We start from the raw sequence: 22,232 nt of genomic DNA, 5'->3' as shown, positions 1-22,232 counted from the left end.
ATAAAAATAATATTAAGCAATAGGTATAAACCTGAAATTGCTCTCTTTTAACAATTTCTTTACTCAGTACTAAGAAGGATATAATAGGAGGTCTGAACCAAATGTAATGCCTCCTATTTCATTATGTTGTCTCACAACATCAGAGGCAGATATCTGTAGCATGGAATTAAATGCTGAACCTTTCCACCAGTATTCCATTGCAGTTTTTTTTTGTTTTTTTTTGTTTGTTTGTTTGTTTTTGGTTTTTTTGTTTGTTTGGTTGGTTGTTTTTTTTTGTTTTGTATGTGACAGATAGCAGCAGAGTGGCAGTCTAACAAAATGGCATCTCACATGGAAGTGCATATGAAGCAAAGGTGTGACACTGAATTCCTTCATGAAGAAATAATTGCACCCAATGACTTTCATCTATGGTTGCTGAATGTCTATGGAGACCAAAGATTGGATGTGTGCACAGTGAGGTGTTGGGTGGTGAGAGAGACCTGTTGCAGACTTAAGTGTGCTGTATGAAGGCTCTTGTTCACTGACAGTGAAAATGCATAGCTAAAGTGGCAAATATATTGAAAAATAGTACTTTGTGGCTGAGAATTTGCTCTACCAAATGTGTTATTGTAGTCCTTGTATTTGTTGTAGCTTTACTGGTAATAAGTAGAAGGTGTAACTTTTGCAGCTACCTTTGTACCCATTACGCAATAATTAAACAGTGAATTGCAATAGAAAAAAAGTAAATAAGTACTATTCATACATATCTGGATTTTAATTTTCATCTGACTAAAATTCTTTAATGTTACTTTGAATTAATTTAAATATCAGGTGAAAGCACAACTGTTTTTATAACCTATATCTTTCTGTATAATGTCACACATGGAAATAAATCTATTGTTTTCTACTACATCTTTATCAGTTATGATCTTTTTTATGGGGGGAGAGAGGTGAGAAAAATGATAGAAATGTCAGAGTAGTTAATGTAAAAGCAATCAATTGTGTATTGTCTTTTTTGTTTGTTTGTCTTTGCAAATTGGTAACATATTTTTTTTACTAATTTTAGCTTATGGATAATTTGCAAGCTATCTGTGACTAATTTTTTAACAATTTGATACTCAAAATTCATTAGCCTTAGTTATTGAAATCATTTGTTATTTCTGGTCTTCATACATATTTCTCAAGTTGAAACATTTTTTAATGTATACATTTGAGTGATATTTGTATGTATCATTTAAAATTAGAATTTCTCAAAAGAATGTGAATACAAAACAGAAATGTCCAGTGTGGGTATAAACTAGGAAACCTCAACTGCCTTAGGTCCTGCATACCATTTTATGGTACTGTAGCACCTCTCCAGAAAACATTCAAAGCAACAGGAAAGGAAGAGAACAATAACCTGTCTGTGGAATACTGGACTGGATGAAAAGGCAGAAGATGACTTTTGTCATGTAATATTCGTGAATTTCAACCTTGTTTTAATTAATATTATTAAAAAATCACATTTATTTAAATGTAACTAAGAGTCATCAAAAACAGTTTTCAGTTTTGTCTATAAGAAATGTCTGAGCTTTTTCTAGTTGGTCCTCTCTACAGTACAATGATGGAATTGGACTCTTTATCAGATTTCTCAATCAGCTACTGTATATGGCATTCCTTGAGTACAGACTCTACCCCTCCCCCATTTGAGACTTATTCTATATTTTCCTAAAAACTGAAGAAGAGATGTTCATTTATTATAACTGTAATAAGCAATTCCTACAGATTTTATTACACATTTATTTTTAGAGCTAATTCAAAGTATTGATTGCATCCTGATTTCATTTGTGAGTAGAGACAAACAGACACTTAAAAGTCAGTGGGGCATTCAGAGTTACATGAGAAAATGTTATATTAATTTTCCTTTTGACCTAGATTATGTGCAAGGAGATAGTAAACACATAGAAAGACACATTCTTAAAACTCATATCACTAATAAATATTGTTATAGGTATATATTTAGACAAAAGAAGAAACAGTTATAATTCCCGTACAGTACTTACCCATTTAACATTATCACATGGTTGTACAAACAGGATTATAACAAGCAAAAGAAAGCACTTTATTTAATGAATAAATAATCAAACTCATTGGTGAGGGTAGTCTTAAGAATATGCTGATTCATACATTTTAAAGTACATCAAACAACAAAATCAATAATCCCAAAATTCCATTAAATAATACTGAGTAAGTATGTGACTGATAATATTTAAGTATATATATATAGTCTATATATATATGTGTATATATAATCATATCATTATGAATAATTAAGGTATCTATTTACATGCCATGCAATATTAGAATGTGTTGCAATACCTAGGCACAACAGGTTATTTTAAAAATGGCTGTGATTTTAAAAAAAAAAAAAAAAAAGTCATGGTGTTTAAGATAAGGGACATTTATTTCCTTCAGTTCTTTCTTTTTCTAATACACAATGAGAAATGGAGATCATTATGGTAGTTAAAGGTATACTTTTGTTACTGGATAATTATGTTGGTGATTCTATGATTCTGTGGATTAAGTAGCAGCGTAAAACTTAAAAGTGTAGGTATGGACATGAAGTCTTGCACTTACAGAACAGCATACTTCAAAACTTAGCATATGGCATGCATGTCTGTGATATTATCCTCACTGTGGATGCAGTCTTGTGAAATGCTGAGCTTCTACAAAAGGATGATTGCTGCTATGTTTTAGAGAAATTAACTGCATTAATTGTCTCAGAGAGCTGCACACTATTTTGCAAGATAAGGATACATACTAGCATGTAAATTCTATTAGTCTTCAGTGAAGTGATGTATCTACATGAATAAAAGCTTCTAATTCTGCATTTATTAACATTAATTTTGGTTTATGAATCAATTACATTGAATTTTCTCATTTTGGAGATTACAGATTTGTTTCTTTTCACGCATTTCCTAATTCACTGCATACTAAAGGATTTGCTATTTTTATTAGTAAATATAGGCCAGATCCTGACATTTTTCTTCACAAGAGGTTCATGATAGCTTGAAATGTCAGAACCTGTTCCTTTATGTTATGATCTTGCTATGCCTAATTGATTGAAAAATAAATAAACAAAAAATAGAAGAAAATGAAAAAAAAAAAAAAAAAAAGGTTTTTTATATAAAGTATAATACAGGAGAATCCAAAACCAACCAAACAAACAAAATCAAACAACAACAACAACAAACACAACAAAAATTGGGTGTGGTGTTATGCGATAATTATATTTGATGGGAATGTCCATGGAAGTGAACAGCAGTGAAAATTAAAAATCTAATATTAATTCATTCTGAGTTTGAGTTTCCACTATATTTAACTGATTTACATCTCTGAGTAGTATTGTATCATATTTTCTACGGAATAAAACGCGATGTACAGTTCCAGAATTGGTTTCCATTTTGAAGATTTTCTTCTCAGCAGCAAGGACTGCAAACATAAATTAAATAAAATTGAGGTTTTGAAACACAATTATGCCTAACTGTATTAAAGAAGATAGAACTGAGCTTTTATACATGATGTTGTGAGTATGTAGTTGCTTTCACTATCTGAATTGGCACCCATGAGCACACATGCTCAAGAGAACTTTTACTGTTGATCTTACTCAGGGCAAGTCTACATTCCATCAGGAAGATTTATCATCTGAATGAGGTAAATACTTTGTGGTCACAGCCAATTAGTCTTACCACAGTCTACTTGTTCTTCTGTCTGAACTGTATATAATACCACTGCAGTGCTCCCATGTCATTAGGAATACTTTTGTAACCTACTAGTAGAGGTATCCCAAACTACTGCCTAAGGCTGTTAGACACTACACATATTCCTTCTTTCATGTCATGAGTCCCATGGGTCGCATGACATTACCTGTTGTCATGTGCTATGATTCTTACTGTATCCTATTTTGTGAAAGCCACAAGTGCCTCTATTTTTCCAAAACATCTCAAGATAAAACTTCTCTCTACTGTGCACCACTTTTCCATGTTTCTTTGCTTTCTCATGTCAGCTTCACCAGCATTTATCACAGCAGTACTTTCACACTGATATCTATTCCTCGTCTATGTCTCTTATGTATTCTATTTTTGAGTTTCTTTATTAGGCTTGTCTAATCTGTGCTCAAGTCCTAATGATTCTTTCTGATCATGATTCCTATTCATAACTTGCTAAAAGGCAATCATCACACTGGACAAATAATGTGAATATCACTGTTTTCATGCCCATTAAAAATGATGTCCTCCTTAACGTAAATACTCCTTAATTCTGCTCTATGTGCATTTCTGTCTTTCAAGACAATTGCTTGGGAAAGATGTTCTAAAAACTCTAGTAAGAGTTTCACACAAACAGAGACTAAGGGTTAACTAAATCCATAACTTTCTATTTGGACAAACAGCTCTGGTCAGTGACAATAAAAATAATGAAACTTCAAAAACAAAAACAAAAACTTTTGTTTATCTTTTTAGTAGTAAATGTGTACATAAAATCAGAATAAATAAATGGCACCCGATCTTCCTAGCTGAAGAAACAAAGCTAGAACTGGCACGAGAAAGGCATCCATATCATGCCAGGTTACCAGTAATTTTAAGTTTTGTTTCACTTCAAAGGTATGTAGTAAGCTTCAGTAAGGTTCACCTTCTAATTCCTTGCAGCGGGATTAGCTTTTTATTTTTAAAGTCTCTTATCTCAAATATCACTAAATCAAGATCTAACTTTTCTTTACATATATATATTCTTATTTTTCTGTGTTGTTTTTTTGTTTTGTTTTGTTTTGTTTTTTACGGCAGTACTAGTATTGATGATTGACCAAAGGGAATAATTGCATTTAGAATGCAGTCTTACAGCCAATTCCAGGTGCTGTGAAACCCCTTGGTTTACAGATGGGATTGAATCCTCTGTGCTAGAGGTATTTATTTATCTATTTATCTATTTATTTATTGCATGTTTGTTTGATTTTAATATTATATGTTTAAATGTGATAAGTATATAAAAGTTGGGTGAGGCTTTAAATATTTAGAACTATTTAAAAAGTAATAATAAGATGGGAAAAATATTACCTGCAAGAAATTTTAATCATATTTATTTGTGCTCTTCCTACACAGGTTGATGGCAGCAAAAGTACTCTTTCTCTGGCATTATTAACATCAATGTGAGTTCTTATTTGTGAAGAAGGAAATTTCTGTCCTTTAGAGATTTCTTTTTCAAATACAATATGTTTAAAAAGGCACTGAAAATTTAAAATAGTTGATGTTATTTGAGTTTGCAAATAATTATTGAATTTCTGTTTTTAATATAGAACTTGACGCTCCACCACTTTGAAACTCAGCATGTTCAAAAATAGGTTACTTTTATTGTTACTTCATTTTCAAGATTGCTTGCCTTATTCTTTTTCCTCCACCATGCTGCAACAAAAGTTATTATATAATCTTGCACACTTTCTTGTAAGAAAGTGTTTGCTGTGTTTTGATAATACTTTTTCTCTGTTCTCAAAAGAAACACCGAGGTGTGGTAAGTGCTATCTTCTCCATATGCTAGCTGTACAAAGACTTGCACAAGTATGCTTATTACACGTGTTTAATGTATATCTAATGAATCTGTGCCAGATTATGCCATTTTTGTGCTGGGTAAGTAAAACTTTATGCTACTTATAGAACTTCTTTCAAATAAACTCCTACTTACTACAGGAACAACAGAATATGGCCCTCTGCATTTATCATTTGTGCATATTCCTTTCTAATACCTATCTATAAGAATCAATGGACCATGATATGCTTAAATAAAAACCTGGAAATTTGGAATTAAACAAAGAAACAAATAACAAAGGAAAGAAAGAAATTAATAGGAAAAATGTCCCTTAGGCATCTGCCCAAGAACTAACACAACACAAACAGGAATTCAGAACATTTATTGCAAGAGCCGAATAACTAAATAACGTTGAACTGGCAAAGCAGTAACAAGGATAACTGGTTAGATATTTATTCTGTCAAAGTCATCAAACACCCCTCACAAACTGACATAAGTACTGCAATAAGCAATGCACCCCTAACCCATTTAATGCCTTTTATATTGTGGAGGAAGAAAATAATGCGAACTACTATATACAAAAGAATAAAGGAAAAAAAAATTGTTTGTGGTAAGAACAAAATCACCTTCAGGTTATCTAACTGTTATTTTAAGACTGATGTTTCACTGTGGCATAAGTAACTTCTGTGTGTTTGATTTTTATTTTTATTTATTTTTGTTCTTTTTCTGCAAGGACTTTTTTTTTTTTTAACTTTGCATGCTATTTATTTGTGTAAATAATCTGTCATGCTTTAACAAAAACAATCTAAGAATGTTTGGATTTGGATTTGCTTTGCGTGCAACTTAGATCTTATTAACATTAGTAGTCACTCTGCTGGTTTGACGGAGGTGACATAATACTGTTACCTGCCAGGCATTGACCAACTATGATAACAAACAGCTAAACAGCAATAATTAGAGATTTAACCCTTTATTTACCCCAACTAGCCTACCAGGAGAATGCTCTGTTACATCATGAAGGCACAACACATTAAATATTCTCTGGCTATGGTCTAAAAACACTTGTGTTACTACAACATTAACGCAGATGAAGATCCACACAAATGCTGCTGTTTCAGCAATACAAACTGTCTTAGGTATAGACACACACTTGCCCCATTCAAAAAACATGATTATTATATTTTCTTCCTTTATAATTTCCTTTAAAATTCCAGCTGATATCACTGCCAGCTGCCACTCATTAAATTCCAGACTGCAGCTAACTTGATCAAGGATTTCAAATTAGCAGCTTTCACCCCTACCCACTGTATCAACAAAAATCTAAATACTCCTCTGCTTTGCAGTTTCCCTGTTTTATGAAACAGAATGGAAGTTAAAAGAAATTAAAAAAAAAGAAAAAAAGAAAAAAAGTTGCATTTTTTTAAAGCCCTTACATATATCCTTTCACTGCTTAATATTTGGAAAATAATAATAATCATAAAAATCTACCTTAATGCCAGGATCATTTACTGCTACTAGAAAGAAAAAAAAATATAATTTTTCTTGCCCTCTTTTCTACCAGCACCCTTCTCTCCACCTCATCAGTCCTTTTTTTTTTTCTTCTTTTTTTTTTCTTTTTTTTTCCGTTTTTTTTTTCTTATTCTTTTTTCTTTTTCTTTTTTCTTTTCTTTTTTTTTTTTTAACACAAGTGTTTATAGTTCCTTGGAACACTGTGTGTCAGACAGATTACTAACAGAGAAACATCATCACTGAAAATGAAAGGAAAACAATGGGAAGCAAATGAAAGAAAGTAAAAATCAACTTTGAAACACAGAAATATGCTACCATATCTTTTCTAGTGAATGTTATAAGTACACAATTTTGTAAGTAATAATTGTTTCTATTTACAAGTATTTGAACACTAATTGACTTAAAAGTGTCCACTAGCATTAATAGCACAGTAGGTTTAATGTTTACAGTTTCAGTTGTTTTGTTTGCAATATGTTCTCAAGTATAATGGTCCCAGCATAGATCAATGACAACAAAAATACGATTTTTTAACTGGATATTCTTTTCAATCATTGCAATCCAATGAACTTTCTTGCTTTCCCACTTTTGAAATGCATCTTCTGTTGTTCATAGCAGCAGTCCAGGGTCAAAAAAACCAAACCAACAAAAAAACCAACAAACAAAAACAAAAGAATATTCTCAGACTGGAGAGATTGCTGCAGAGTTTGATCATGTCTATTTAACAAAACCACACAACTAGTAGGAACTCTTTCGTCTTGCAGAACATCATATCTTCCATGGTGCTAACATAAAGATATGCGTATCTCTGCTAGGCAAAGCATAGTTTTAGACATCTACCCAGTACATAAAGCTCTGACACACGCATAGTATTAGCAAGTCTAAGTAGGCTAAAGTCATTGGCCCAAAGTAACCATTTCTTATAGCTGGTGCTCCTTTGGACTCTCAGCAGCTCCTGACACCTGTTTATAAGACTTCAAGTTGGCCAGAGGAATGTCAGTCATGTGATTGCCAGTGTTGAAATGGCCCTCACTGGAACCATACTGCTTTCGATCACTGAACTGGTTTCTGTTGCTATCTTCCTTCCAGGTCCTGGTCAGTGTGTGTCCATTAACTAATTTGTCCTTCTTAACCCACTCTTTCTGAGGTGCAAAGGTAGACATAGGAGACTTTGGCTGTTGGTATGGACCCAGGCTGGGAGGCATCCAACAGTTATCTGAATGACCCAAAACCAGGCATTCTTGAGTACACATCTCTGTAGCTTCAGCTAATCCTCTTGGCCCAAGAGGCCCATCTGTAGAAGAGCAAACAAACAAACGAAAAAAAAAAAAAACAACAAAAAAGAAAGACAAAAGAGAGAAGGAGGGAAAAAAAAAAAAAAAAAGACATAATGTTAGATTTTGATATCTGACAAGACATGTATTCATATACTTCCTGAGAAAATTAACAATGATTCTGAAAAAAAATATTGTGTCTTTCACAAAACTTGTTATGTACATGGCAAATCCTAGATACTTTTCCATTGTATTTGAGTGGTTGTTTTGTAGGCAGTGTACTCTCTGGAGATATAATCTCTCTACATGTATGCATACACAGTTTTCAAAAAATGATTAAATTACTCCTCAATTATCAGTCTTAGGTTCTACTCAGAATAAACTTAACTCTTTAGTCACACTGAGAATATGGAACTAGATAGGTGAAAATATCACTCTTACAAATACTGAGTGAGAATTTATAGTCCATGCAAAGGTCTGTAGTCTGGATGAATTCTTTTGCTTTCATCCCACCTTATCATAGTATCATAGTATCATAGTCTTGTGCGGGTTGGAATGGACCTTAGAGATCATCGAGTCCAGCCCCCGGGATTCGAGCCTCTGTGTAGCAGAGCGGCACTTCTACCACTTGCGCCACAGGGGGGATTCGAACTCCGGGCCCCAGTGTTGCTAGGCGGTGTCCTAAACCACTGCGCCACCGGGGCAAGCTTTAGCAACTTGCCAGCAAACTGTAATCTAAGCATTTTGCTATCTGAAAGTGTACCTGCTCAAAGGCATTATCTGAATACTGGAAGTTTCTATATTTCTACTATTTCACAAGCATAGGTTAGTACATAGTTCTAGACATCTACACAATAAATAAAGCTCTGATACACACTCCCAAAAAGTGGCAGAGAAGTTAAACCTTTTAGGATTTATTGTGAAAACATGAAAATAATGCAAAAACTTCAACACACAACAGAAAACAGAGTAAAAAAATGTAATTTTTCTGACCATTAACACACATCTCAGCAACCATAAATATGAAGGGTAAAAAAAAAGGAAGGTTATATAAATCTTGTTCATCATAAAGAATTGTTCTCATAACTATTTGTAAGTCAGAAATATGAGAGCACAGGAGAATGAAATTAAGATCAGTAATGTACTACACATACTAAATATCTTCATCATTTTCTACACACCACCAAGGACACAGCTGGCCAGCTGCAGGCATTTTGCAGTCTAACATATTGGTCACCCATATCGTCAGTAGCACTAAATTCCTCTCTGTTATAGTGTATTCCTTAATGAATGAACTTGTTTATCTAATCAGACTGCATTTATAAGGAAGGACAAGCCAGTAAAAAATATAGAAAAACTACTTCATGTGTCTTTGTGAGATATTTCTCAGCATCTGAAATATATTTGCTAAATGTGTTGTAATTTTGAGAAGATTTTTAAGATGACTTATCTTGACTTCAGAGTAAAACAGCTAGCTAATTTTGTAGACATTTGAAGAGCTAGAGACATTTTTCCTTGATTAAAAAGCCCTGTAACAGGAAAAAAAATTATAGACTGATTTTTTTTGAGAAAGAATTTTATGAGGGAGAAAGGAAAACTGAAGTCACGAAGCATCTTGAAAAGTGGTATTAATAAAGAAAAATTTCAGTGATGTACAAAAAAAAAAAAAAAAGTTGTTTATAACAATATAAAAGGAATGCAAAATAAGTGAGGACACTAACAAAGATTTCTGCATTACAGTGCTGAAGAATATTTTGCTTTCTTGCACACTATGTATGTACAGTAAATTACCCACAATAACAAGTCTCTTCCTGAGCACTCAAATTATCCCAATTAATCTAATAATTGTTATTTTTTCCACAGATTTCTTTTTTCTTTTTAAGTTGATGCATACCAATGTATAGTAGTCAGTTCCACAGATTATCAATCTACTACTTTCACACATGCACAGGAAATGCAATCAGATCTACTTCTGCATGTTCAAATGTAATTTGCTCTGTTCTTATTTCTGAATATCACCTATTTTGAATATCTGGAAAATGTACAGTATACTGTTGTCTTGAAAAAAAATGCAATAAACTACAATAAATGCAATAAAATGCAATAAACTACAATAACAGTTGTTCTGCATTCTTTGTATAACACAATATCCTACTGCTGTTGACTAGAACATTAAAAAGAATGCACAGAATCAATGCTGCTTTCTATTTAGGTCAATACAAAATGAACCAATTAATCCAGAACAATTAGGGGGGAAAAAAAAGAAAAAGAAAGAAAGAAAAAAAGCATGTAAAGTGGAGAGTTACCTGAAATTTCAAGGAGAAACAAAAACCTTCATTCTAAAATAAGAACTATGATAATTCCCTTGGAGAAAGACTTATTTCTTTCTATAATGCTGTCACTGAACACTGTACTATGCAGTTCTGATCAAACGGAGGCAAGTATTTAGCACAAATATTATAATAATAAGTAAAGGAAGTGAACGTATTTTATTGTTAACATTTCCAAAGTTAAACTATAGATTAAAAGACGAAAAATATTTTTATATTAGTGTGACAATAGAAATTTGATTTTAGTGCTGGTTTTTGTTGTTGTTGGGTTTGTTTGTTTGTTTTGTTATCCATTTCAGAGGAAGAATGTGAGAAGTTCCAGAACTATTTCCAGCCTGCTTACTTTCACAATACAGTACAATCTTGCTGACCAAGCACTACAGGTCTGACAGGCACTAAAACTCTCAATACACATAGAATACCATTAACCACAGGATGACACATTCCAAGAAAAACAGTGCATGCACTCTGTGCTTCCAGTCTGCAGTGGAATATTTTTTTTAAATTTTATTTATTTTTTTATTTTATTTTATTTTATTTTATTTTATTTTATTTTATTTTATTTTATTTATTTTATTTTATTTTATTTTATTTTATTTTATTTATTTATTTATTTATTTACTTTTTTTTTCTGTGGGCAGCAAGGCCTTCTGCTCTCATGAGAAGACTAAGAATTCCAGGGCTACCCTAGTACTCTTCTATGAGTTTTGGTGCAAGACTGGACACTCCTCTACTTGTGCCTGAATATAAAGTCTGTGAATGAAATGCCTGCCTATACTTAGGAAGAGGTTATGGATTTCTATCAAGTGAGTGTGTATATTTTCAAGTACTCTGACTCATGCTTTCTTTTCTTGTAAAATACAGGGAAAATCCTTATGCCTTATGAAAATATTGTGAAGTTTAAGTTTACAAAATGCAAAGCATTGTCTCTTACATTATTAAAAATATTTATTTAACCACTTTTGTTTTAATACATGACAAAGGGAAATAAATGCATAGGGGTTGTTTATTTGTATGTTTGATTGCTTGTTTTTAAGATAAGTTTTTTTGTTTGTTTGTTTTAAGTAATAATTTTGCTGATGAACAGCTACAGTGACTGTGCATACTGGTTAAGGAGAAGGCAGCTTCATTCACAATGTGTGCAGTTTTACACCTCATTTCCAGTTAAGGCTTTTAGATACAAACACAATGTTTTTCTAACTATCAGTGATAATAATGGGAATGCTGACAATTTAGAGGACTTTAAAAGTGTCCTAGTGTGAGAATCTGGAGGAAGATTGAAAATAAATTTTGAGAAGAAAAAAAAGGACGTCAAAAAACAAAAACAAAAAACAAACAAACAAAAAACCCCCACCAAAATGGCTTTCTTCAGATTTTGTGTAATTATGTTCTCAACTATAAACGTTGATTTTTTGTTGGTTTTTGTTTGTTTGTTTGTTTTGTTTTGTTTTGTAAGACTCTCATTCAGGTTGTTATTCAGTAGCATAAAGCAAAATTATTATGAAGAGTATGATGGAAGAGAAATCTTCCATTTCCATGGGTAGCTTCTGAAGAGTTGGCTTCTTTGTATTGTGAAGCAGAATTCTCATGTAATAATAATTATCATTCTTGTCCACCATAGATCAACGGTAGATTTTACCCAATTTTCTGAAATTGTTTCATTACTACATACAATGTTTCCATTAAAAATAAATAAATAAATAAATAAATAAATAAATAATCCTGTTATTGCTGCTTCATAATTTCATAAATTTGTTTTTAAAAAATGTCGCTGAATTTTCTGTGTAATTTTTTTTCCACAGTGAAGTATTTTCTTGATATGTTTTTTCCAAAGTATTTGTTCTCTGAACAATTCATAATACATGAGGCTGGTTATCAGTCTTGGCTGCCTGAATATATAATGACACAAATGCTGATAAAACTGTACAAGCCATCTGTCTCTGAAGTTCAGTGTTTTGAAAACAATCACAAAAATGCATAACAAATACTCCTTTAAATTGTCTTTGTAAATATTCATATCAGATCTTACCCCAAAATGTTTTTTTGTTATTATTTTATTTGTTTAATAGCTGACAAGCAGATGCCTGACTTGTGTCCTCATTAGCAGACAGGTGTAAGAGGAAAAATAATGTATGCCACTAAATGGCAAGTCATACCCCAATGGTGTGGTCTTTTATCACTTTTTATTGTACCCTGAAGCTGAACTGTTACTTCATTGATTAACTTACTGCTGCAATTAGCAAGTAGCTTCTGGTGTGTTGACCAGCTGCTTTTCAACCTGCTTCTTTAAAACATTCTTGCTTAAAGCCAGAAAATTCTTTCTTCAGTGCTAAAGAGTCAAGATGATAAGTTCAAATTAGTGAGGCTTTGTGTTCTCAACATAAATAAAAATAAAGTAAAATAATGGCACTTTGCCTAGGGGCACTGACGTTAAATTCAAACATGGCCACAGCTTTGTTTCAGACTATCATATTTATTTAACTTTTCTTTTTAAGAGGTAAAATGAAAAGAACAACAGTCACAACATTTTCAGCTCTACTTAAGCTCAAATGCAGAAAGCTTTTTTAAAGCTTTCATGGGTTACTTTACTTAACAATCTTTTCTGAGACCTTATGATTTTTCCAGCATTTCCTACATATATTGGAATTGAAATTACATTATTACATTTCTTGGAGTTTTTGCAATTTCTTTGTAAAATAAAAATAAAATCTGCAAATCAATTTATAATAACAAATATGCATTTTATTTTATTTTATTTTATTTTTTTTCCCCTCTCTTGGATATCAGTGAAATGAATGAGAGCCTGTTTTATAGTCTTGTAAGAAAAATCCAAGACTGAAAATCCCATACATGTTATGCTACTAGTGTTCTCTTGATACTGTTTATTAACAGAATGATTCTTCAGTGACTACAGCAAAAATACATTTCCAGTATTTCCAGTAGCTTATTACCTGCCTATTCCACTTGAAAGAGTCAACGCTGTTAAAACAGTACTGTTAAAATAATGTCATAGTCCCAAACCACCTAGTTCCAAGGTTCCTGTAGGCACTACTGCTGCATTTTTTGTAGTAGAGTAATCACCAGTTCCTTGTAAGCTTTTGCTTCTCTCTCCTCTTGGTGTTCCACCTTCTGTACTCAATTGCAGATCAAACCCTGAATGGTTATTTCTTTCTGTTTTGTCTGTCCTTGCTTCTTTTTCATTATTACTATCAAATAATACTGTAAGGTTAGCCTATATCTTCATTATTTATCAAAGATAAGTTGTTAGAATCGTTACCTACTTAGAATCATTAACAAGAAGATGGACAGTCAACTGAGGAGAGTTTGTGGAGGGCACTGATTAGAATACAGAAATTCAACAAACTATTTTGCTAGTAAAGCGATTTCTTAACAGGCAGGAAAACCAGACAAATAAATAAGATTTTCTACGGAATTATGTGAAACATTTAAATGATCCAAATGGTTTCCACTAAACTTTAGGTGGCCAAGATTCAAAGTACAATTCCAAAAAATTATGCATGACAACTTCTTCAGCTACATAGGCAGATCAATTTTGGAATACAAGATTATTCAAGTACTTGAAATTCTGCTTCTGCACAGAACTGCCTCAGTCTTCTGAAGACTGAAATGCTTCATGCCTAATCGAATCAGGGTTACAAATGTAAATGTTCCCCCTCCTTCATATCTTGAATTTCTCAGTGTGGTTGGCATTTTAAGAGTACAACTAACATACATATGCCAACACATTCTAGTTTTGAATGATTGCAATAGGCTGTTTTTCTTTCTCTAGTTTATATCTACAGGCTGATTACAGAAAGGTCATCTCTCTTTTGTTTCAAACATTGCATAGAGCATACTCATAGTTAGAATATTTCTGGAAATATGAGAGACTCCACTGCAGTTCCCTTTTCTTTCTGAGTGATCCAGATCCATTTTTCCCACAGACCAAAATTAACTTCAGTTTTGCTAGAAAGATTATTTTTTATGCATTGGCCAACACGTATACGCTTTCCCACTTGTATGTGTTCAACAAGTAGGAGCAATTGCAGAGATACACTGTGAACCAGAGCTGACGAAGTGCAAAAGATGTGGACCAAAGTCGTAAGTTACAAGAAGAAATTTACTTCTGAAAACATTCAGTTCCTTGAAGTACATGAGAATGTCTTCAACATTCCAGAAAATAAACAGCAGCAACTGGCACAATTAGGGAGACACGTTACAACATGAAATCTTTTCCTCCATGCTCATATGTGACAAGCAAATAACACCACCAAAAATCAGTGGCAGCGCTGGATGTTAAGGAGTGTTTTGAAACATGCTACTGCTGTTTCAGACATGGCCTGTTTACCAATAATAATTATTATCAATTATTTTTAGACAAAGCCTACCGTGTCCATATCAAACCAGATGGGGTGGCACTTGGGATTGGTTGGCAGGTGGACTAGATGATCTCAGTGTTCTCTTCCAAGCTCAATTATTCTATGATTCTAAGTAGTATACCATGCAGTCCACATGTTGATGCACAGACAGCGTGGACAAATTTCTCAGTTCCTTGCACTGTCTAGGGCAAGACAACTTTCTAGAATTTATATCTTCCAAAAATTTGAATTTGTTTTATAATGATTCAGAAACTACAACATCTTTTCCTACCTGTTTACTTACAACTTCCTTGGAAGGAATTCTGTAGCTCGTTTCTGCAGATATGAACTAAAAGCCTCCTTTACTGTTTAACTAGATGCTGGTGCCGGAAGGCTATTTTCATGCTGCTATGCCTAAGCAAATACACTTAGAGAAAGTACATGAGGAATTTCAACAGCGTTTAGTAGTTTAGAGTTTTCAGTAATCCCATGTAGTCTTCCAAATTAGCTTGTCTAGAAAAGGAAAGTTTAGTCTACAATTAAGCCTCTCTCTTCTTGCCATCTAAGCACACCCTTAAAATCAGCTCAGCTGAATGTTACTACTGTTTTATTTCTTTTCTCTTTCTTTTCTTATTATTTTTTTTTAATAGACTAGTGGTAGCTCATTTTGATTGCTTCCAGACACAGATTTAACCAGATTCTAGTACTCAGTTGTCGATAAAAGATGGAATGCATGCAGATTTAACCAGATTCTAGTACTCAGTTGTCGATAAAAGATGGAATGCATGCAGTCCATTTTCTAACTGTATTGCACAGACTTAGATGTACACATTATCTAACTTGCAGCATACTAAGGGTCAAGCTTCATTAGCATTGTCTAGTTTTTATAAACAGATGAAAAGACAAATATGGTATTTAGGACCATTCTGCAGCCAAGCCACAGAACTGAGACACTGTCTATGCCATCAAGAGAGTGGGAAGCTGCCATCACAGTTGTTCCAAAGCAGTTATGGTCAGGAATACTGCAGTGCTACCTAGTGAACAGCTCAAACTTTCAGTTCTCTTCACTGACTATAAAAACCTAACTGTGTTATTTATCATAACCTTTTCTTGAATATTTAACTGGGTGAAACCTTATTCCCTGTATTAAAATAAATAAATAAATAGAAAGTAGCCTCACTGGATAATCCAGAAGTACTTTCTGCTTCTAAAGATGGATATACCAGCAAATATAACATAAAGTTGCACTGTTCTAAACTTTCATTGACAAACAAGGTCAAATGTATCACAGCTTTTAGAAATACAGAAGATGCAAACTAATATCTAGCTTGTTTTTCTTGTTTAAAACAATCTGTCATTAAAAACAAACAAATAAAAAACCAAACAAATAAAAAAACAAACCACAAACTACACATTGTATTCCCAACTTCAGACTGTTCAAGTTTAGACAGTAACCTTCTTGGGAAAGAGGACAAACAAATAAACACTAACTTCCACACCTAAAAATTATATGTATATATATATATATATGTTTTGTTAATAATTAAAGAAAAATTAAATGTTTTACCCTCTCTAATACAGATTCCATTCTTTGGTCACAGATGAAAAGTCAACATTTGAAAATGGAGTAAATCCAAATGCAATAACACATGAGCAACCAGGCCAGCAGATTCTCCCCGAGACGCTATTGTTATTTGGACAAATTTTATGACACAGATAGAACAGACAGTATATCTTTATATACTTGAGTTCCATGCCTTCTTTGCCATGACATGGAAGTCATCTATCTTCTCATCTCTGAAGATACTGCCAAGAATGCATTTATTTATTTATTTATTTTTCCCTTCCCAGCTATATAATGTTAGCAGAGCCATCTGATTACACTGAGGATTCAAATGAACTTCCTAAATTTGACTGGATTACTTAATGAGACCAAAGCACAATCAGTATTCAAGTATTTGGGCTAAAACTCATTGTCAGAATGAAATTGTGTAGCTCTTTATTTTGTTGTCTAAATACATATCTTCCCAAAAGGTGATGATGGATGGTGAAAGTAAAATATTTATACAGCTTCCTATGGTCACAATCATTTACTATCATTTTTTTTTCTTTAAAACCTAAATATTTATGGTATTTGATCTAAATATTTTGTTGAATTGATTTACAGGTAACCTGGTGAGACAGCAATATTTCTGACATGGCCACATTTTCTGATCTATTAATATGCCACAAACAGGAATCTGCTGTCAGTCAAAAACAACTTGAGTCTCAATTTGAAAGATACTGTCAACTTTTTATCATAAAATCAAATTTTGGTGAATAATTTCTCTATATTGAATATGATAAGGCAGTATCTGTGCTTAAAAAGGCAGTACCTGATATGAGAAAGGTTGGCAGAATTCTGTTTATTGGTAGAAGCTATTGTCAGTGAGATAGCTGAATAATATTCATTTGATTACTTCATGGCTTTTTAAGCTTTATAAGCAGCTACAATACACCTGACCATTAGTACATGCAGGAAAAGTAAAACAAGTCAACATGTATTTTATTTGTATGTTATGATTTTAAAGTGCAGTCTTCTAAATTTGTTTTTGTTTTTTTCCTGATCACTGTCTATTCTCCAGTAAAAGTCTGATCTTCTGAGGTGAGAAACACAAATCATGGCTTCAGGACAGGCATGGTGTGTAGCATTTTTATTTGAGTGTATCTATTGTCTATACTAATCTATAACTGAATACAAACACATCATACATATATAGATTATGAAATGTGACATATGTTCAAATATTGATATATTTATGTATTTTATTTGTATATACATTATGTAATTTTTCCATATTTTTACTTCTATACTTGACATACATATACATCCTACATGTCTGCCCAATTTCTTTATCTTCATTTTAACAAAAATGAATTTAGCAGGAAAGAATAAACAGTGTGCAGCATATTCATAGAATTAATTATAGAATGGTTTGGGCTGAAAAGGACCTTTAAAGACTAACTAGACCACCTCCTCTGTCACTGAAATGGATAGAATCATCACAAAATGAGCAACTTGATTGTTGTGCCCAAGTCAGTTATGCACTCATGCTAGTCTCCAACTGTTATCAAAGTAGAGAGAAACATTTGCACAGTGAAAATCAGCTATCTGAAGACCTGAGTCACTTTCTAGATGTGTCAGTTTCTAATAATTAATAATAAAGAAATCTGTGGATATAAAGGAAATATCAATTACCTGTCTAGCTCAATGTGTTTAAAATGTATGTGGTGGAGTTTAGGCTTTTGTTGCCATCCTAGAAAGCATTAGATTAGTTTGGAATCTGATCTCTTGTAAATGGAGCTTGATAAAGGTTTCCGGCTTTAAACAATGTGGTTCTAGTAGCCAGTGAATAAACAAGGAATGTGCCACATAAAGAATCTCAATGTCAGTGTTCTGAAGCATACTCAGGAGGAGGGATTCTATGAAGCCTGTAAGGGACTTATTGGATTGCACCAGCTACATTTAAATCATCTTTCAGAATATTAACAATCAAAAATGATTCATGTTCTCCACATTTTGAAATAGGTGAACTATTCTGAAATGCTTATATTTATTAAAGATAAAACCGGTATTTAAGGTTACCTGAAGACCTGAAAACAGATCATGTAGTTAGAAGACTGGATAACACAAATTTATGGAAGAATAAATATATTTAAATTCTATAGTCCAGATTAAAAATTGTATCTGTCTTTGCTAGTTATTTACTCCACCACAAACCCATGTGAGTTTTACACTAGGAAAACTTCCTAATAATAATCCAGTGACATATACATTCTTATTTACAGTATTTAACTCCAGATTATTCTCAATATATATACAAAGCTATTGAAACTCAAGCCAAGTATAAAGTTCTAGTATTTTTGTTGCTTTATATTCATTTTCTTAGATGAGTTACTCAGTAATTATCTCCAGATATCTCCAGTTCTCTTCCTATACCAAAGTATCTCCAGGTTTTCTGTAATCTTCAAATATCACTAGTAGTAATATTCAATAACTTCAGAACAAGTATTTCTTTATCCTATTGAGAAAATAAATAAATAAAATAAAATAAAATGAATTGTTGGTATGAGATACTGTATTCTAACTTTCTCTTAGAAAGGTTACTGCATGTTTTAAAGTGACATAAAACTCTGCTCTTTTGAGCACATTCTAGAAATATTAGTAGGCCAAGTGCCCAACATAGCTTGATGAAAGTAAATGGAGAACCACAGTCTCCAAAACTGAAATGTACTGTTCTTACTATCTACCACAGATGCCGTAGAGTGATGCAAACAGATGACCGGGGTAGAGGCCACGGTAAGAAAGAAATTATTTAATCACAAATAGTGATATATTCATTAAATCTAGCTTTTATGGAAAACAGTATTTTGCCACAGCCATATAATTTACCTTTTTACACTTTTTCCAGACTTCTGAGAATCACATCCCAGATATCAGTACATTTCTGCATTCTTATATGTTTCGTGTTTTCTCAAGGAAAACAAACCAGTTTTATAATGTTTGCCCAGCTAGATGCAGCTTTCAGTTTATATCCAAAAGTAACAAGTCTATGTTTTTATCTTAGGAAAAAAGTCCCAACTTGTTAATTTTGGGTCTTTTAGACAAAATTTAACCTAAAACTGCTATCAGGAACAGTTAGTGTATTTTAGGTTCAAATTCTAACACTTGGCTGTATTTCTAGACATTCAACTCTATTTTCTAGGTATTCTTCTTATTTTCAGCAGTGGATTAACCCCTCTCTACAGCAGCAAGTGCCAAAACGAACATCTCCCCAATGGTTTCTGAATAAAAAATAACTTATGTGAAGGACCGAAAGACAAACAGGCAGAAAAAAAGAACAAAACAAAATAAAACAAACAAAAAAACCCCCATGATGTTATAAAAAAAGCTACAATACTTATACAGCTGAGAGCAGATCATTCAGTGACAACTCAAAAATGCGTATATATACTACAGCTGACTAAAGAAAGCCACTGCTAACTAAGAAATACAGGTAAGACTAATTTTGCACAGAATAATTAAATCCATAATTAGGTTAAAACAGCTACTTAGACAAATATAAGTTGAAATGTATGAAACTTTATTAGTAAAGTAGATTTCTAGCCACTTCACTCTTTTCCTAGTTTTCTTTACCACTACTCAGACTAAAATCAAATGTAGATTAAACTCATTATGTTGCAAATTTTGTGGCCTTATTGTAAGTGTAATTTTGTAAATAAGTAGCTTTTGAAATGCATTTCCCTTTACAGAATTAAGATGTAAAGCTGGGAACTTAAACTGTTTGAATCTAAGTAAAGTGCTTAAATTAGATGCATAGCAAAAATTGATTGTATTCTGGACATTTATTTCCATTCTACACACACACACGGAAAAAAAAAGTTTTTTTGATGAATTTCACAGGACACAGATGCTAGATGTAAAAGAAACATTTCCTAATTCTGCTTGTATAACGATGTCCCATTTAGTTCATTGTGTAACATTCACTGTCAGTAGAACTGTTAAACTGCAGGCATATTGCATGAAAAATACTAGGAAGTACTTCCCTTACTGAGTCCCACCCAGGGACAGGTGGATTAGATGATTTTGGAGGTCTTTTCCAACCTCAGTGATATATACATATGTATATATACTTTGTATTTATATATACTTTTTTTTTCACCACAACAGATACAACCATATGTTTCATAATGACCTTATATAGTCTGCAGTAAAACTCCTGTTAAACAAATATTCCACTGAAAAAAGGCATTTATATTAAACTGTGCTTCAGAAAGAAAGTGTTCTGTGTTTAGTCATTATATACAGTATGCTGAAAATTAATATGGAAACAATATCACATACGCCATTCTCCTACTTATCTTTGTTATTCACATAGTCCTGTTATAACTCTTGTCAAGAGCTATGTTTCCAGACCTTCATGTCTTACCTGGGAGACTGAAGAAATTATCTTTGTGACAAGAGAGAGGAAACCAAACCATATTTCATATAAATAGTGGAACCACATTTAGTGGAGGTGCAAAAGTTCCTATAATTTTATTTCTATTTAATGAAAAATCTCAACAAATTAAGCATTCAAAAATTCTTTTAGTTGCAAAAGATTCTAAAAAAAAATTAGACCCCTTTGACTTGGATCTACAACCAAGAACACAGTGAAAAGATTATAGGTAATTTGTACATCAGATCATATATGGTAGATTCCTATCAGTACATCTAGAGGAATATACTGGCTATTGTCTCCAGGTACTTACACATGTTTAAACCACCAAATATTAACAGAATATAGCAAATAAATACATAAAAATATATAGATAATAAAAATAAATCAAATCTTATTTGTTTTGAAATGGGCTTAGATGTATTTAGAAAGCTGCAGAGGGAAGAACTGATGCTATGAATACATACACACATAAAAGACTATTTATGTTCTCATTTATGCCTGAACACTGCTGGATTTCTCAAATAATAGTTACAATAAAAAATGACTTCGTTGATATTTAAAGCAATTTTTATATTTTGGGCAGGAGCATATAAAGAGAAGTGGTTATTTAGTCTTCCTTAAACCTTTTTTTTTTTTTTTTTTGTATTTTATGTTTTATTCTTTAAATCAAGTCACAACTTAAGATCTGTTTACCTGCTCAGAATTCATTTAATGTGTATAGAAACACTTACTCTGTCAAACCACATAAAAATCAGACCATTTAGGCAAATCTGGCAAAATAAGAGCTGTGAATATTTGGAATTTCCATGGTGTTCCAATTTGAGGCATAAAGTAAAACAGTAATTTCATATTTCTGAATTCACTGTTTTTATTTTTCATATTCCATTGCATAATATATAATTCCTATTTGAGTTTCTAAAAATAAAAGAACATATGAATAGCTTTGTGCTTTCTGAGTATGCAGGAGAACTGGAGAATCAAAACAAACAAACAAACAAACAAAAACAACAACAAACAAACAAACAAACTATGAAGCAACTCAGTTTAACACTCTGAACTCATGTGCTTTTCTTGTGTTAAAAAGAAACAAAAACAAAACAAAGCAAAGCAAAACCACCATTGCTGCTTTATCTAATTATGAAAAGTAAATAAGAAATTGCAGTTTGGAATTTGTAATGTCTACCTCCTTTGTATGAACTCCAGTGTGGAAGTTAATTACCAATTATAAAAAGCCTTGTCAAAACACCA

General features: G+C 32.5%; 1 protein-coding gene across 4 annotated transcripts in view; it reads right to left on the bottom strand.

Moving 5' to 3' along the window:
- Nucleotides 1-1,958: 1,958 nt before the first annotated feature.
- Nucleotides 1,959-22,232, bottom strand: part of PCDH9 (protocadherin 9) — a 697,873-nt gene continuing 677,599 nt past the window's right edge. For all 4 annotated transcript variants that reach the window (XM_015851665.2, XM_015851668.2, XM_015851667.2 and 1 more), the window contains one exon: nucleotides 1,959-8,335. In XM_015851665.2, coding sequence (XP_015707151.1) covers nucleotides 7,962-8,335 — 374 coding nt within the window. In that variant the 3' untranslated portion in view covers nucleotides 1,959-7,961. The remainder of the gene's footprint in view (nucleotides 8,336-22,232) is intronic.

Source organism: Coturnix japonica, chromosome 1, assembly GCF_001577835.2.
Source record: "Coturnix japonica isolate 7356 chromosome 1, Coturnix japonica 2.1, whole genome shotgun sequence".
Taxonomy (NCBI): Eukaryota; Metazoa; Chordata; class Aves; order Galliformes; family Phasianidae; genus Coturnix; species Coturnix japonica.
The sequence above is the reverse complement of the archived record's forward strand: the minus strand, read 5'-3'. Positions and strand labels throughout refer to the sequence as shown.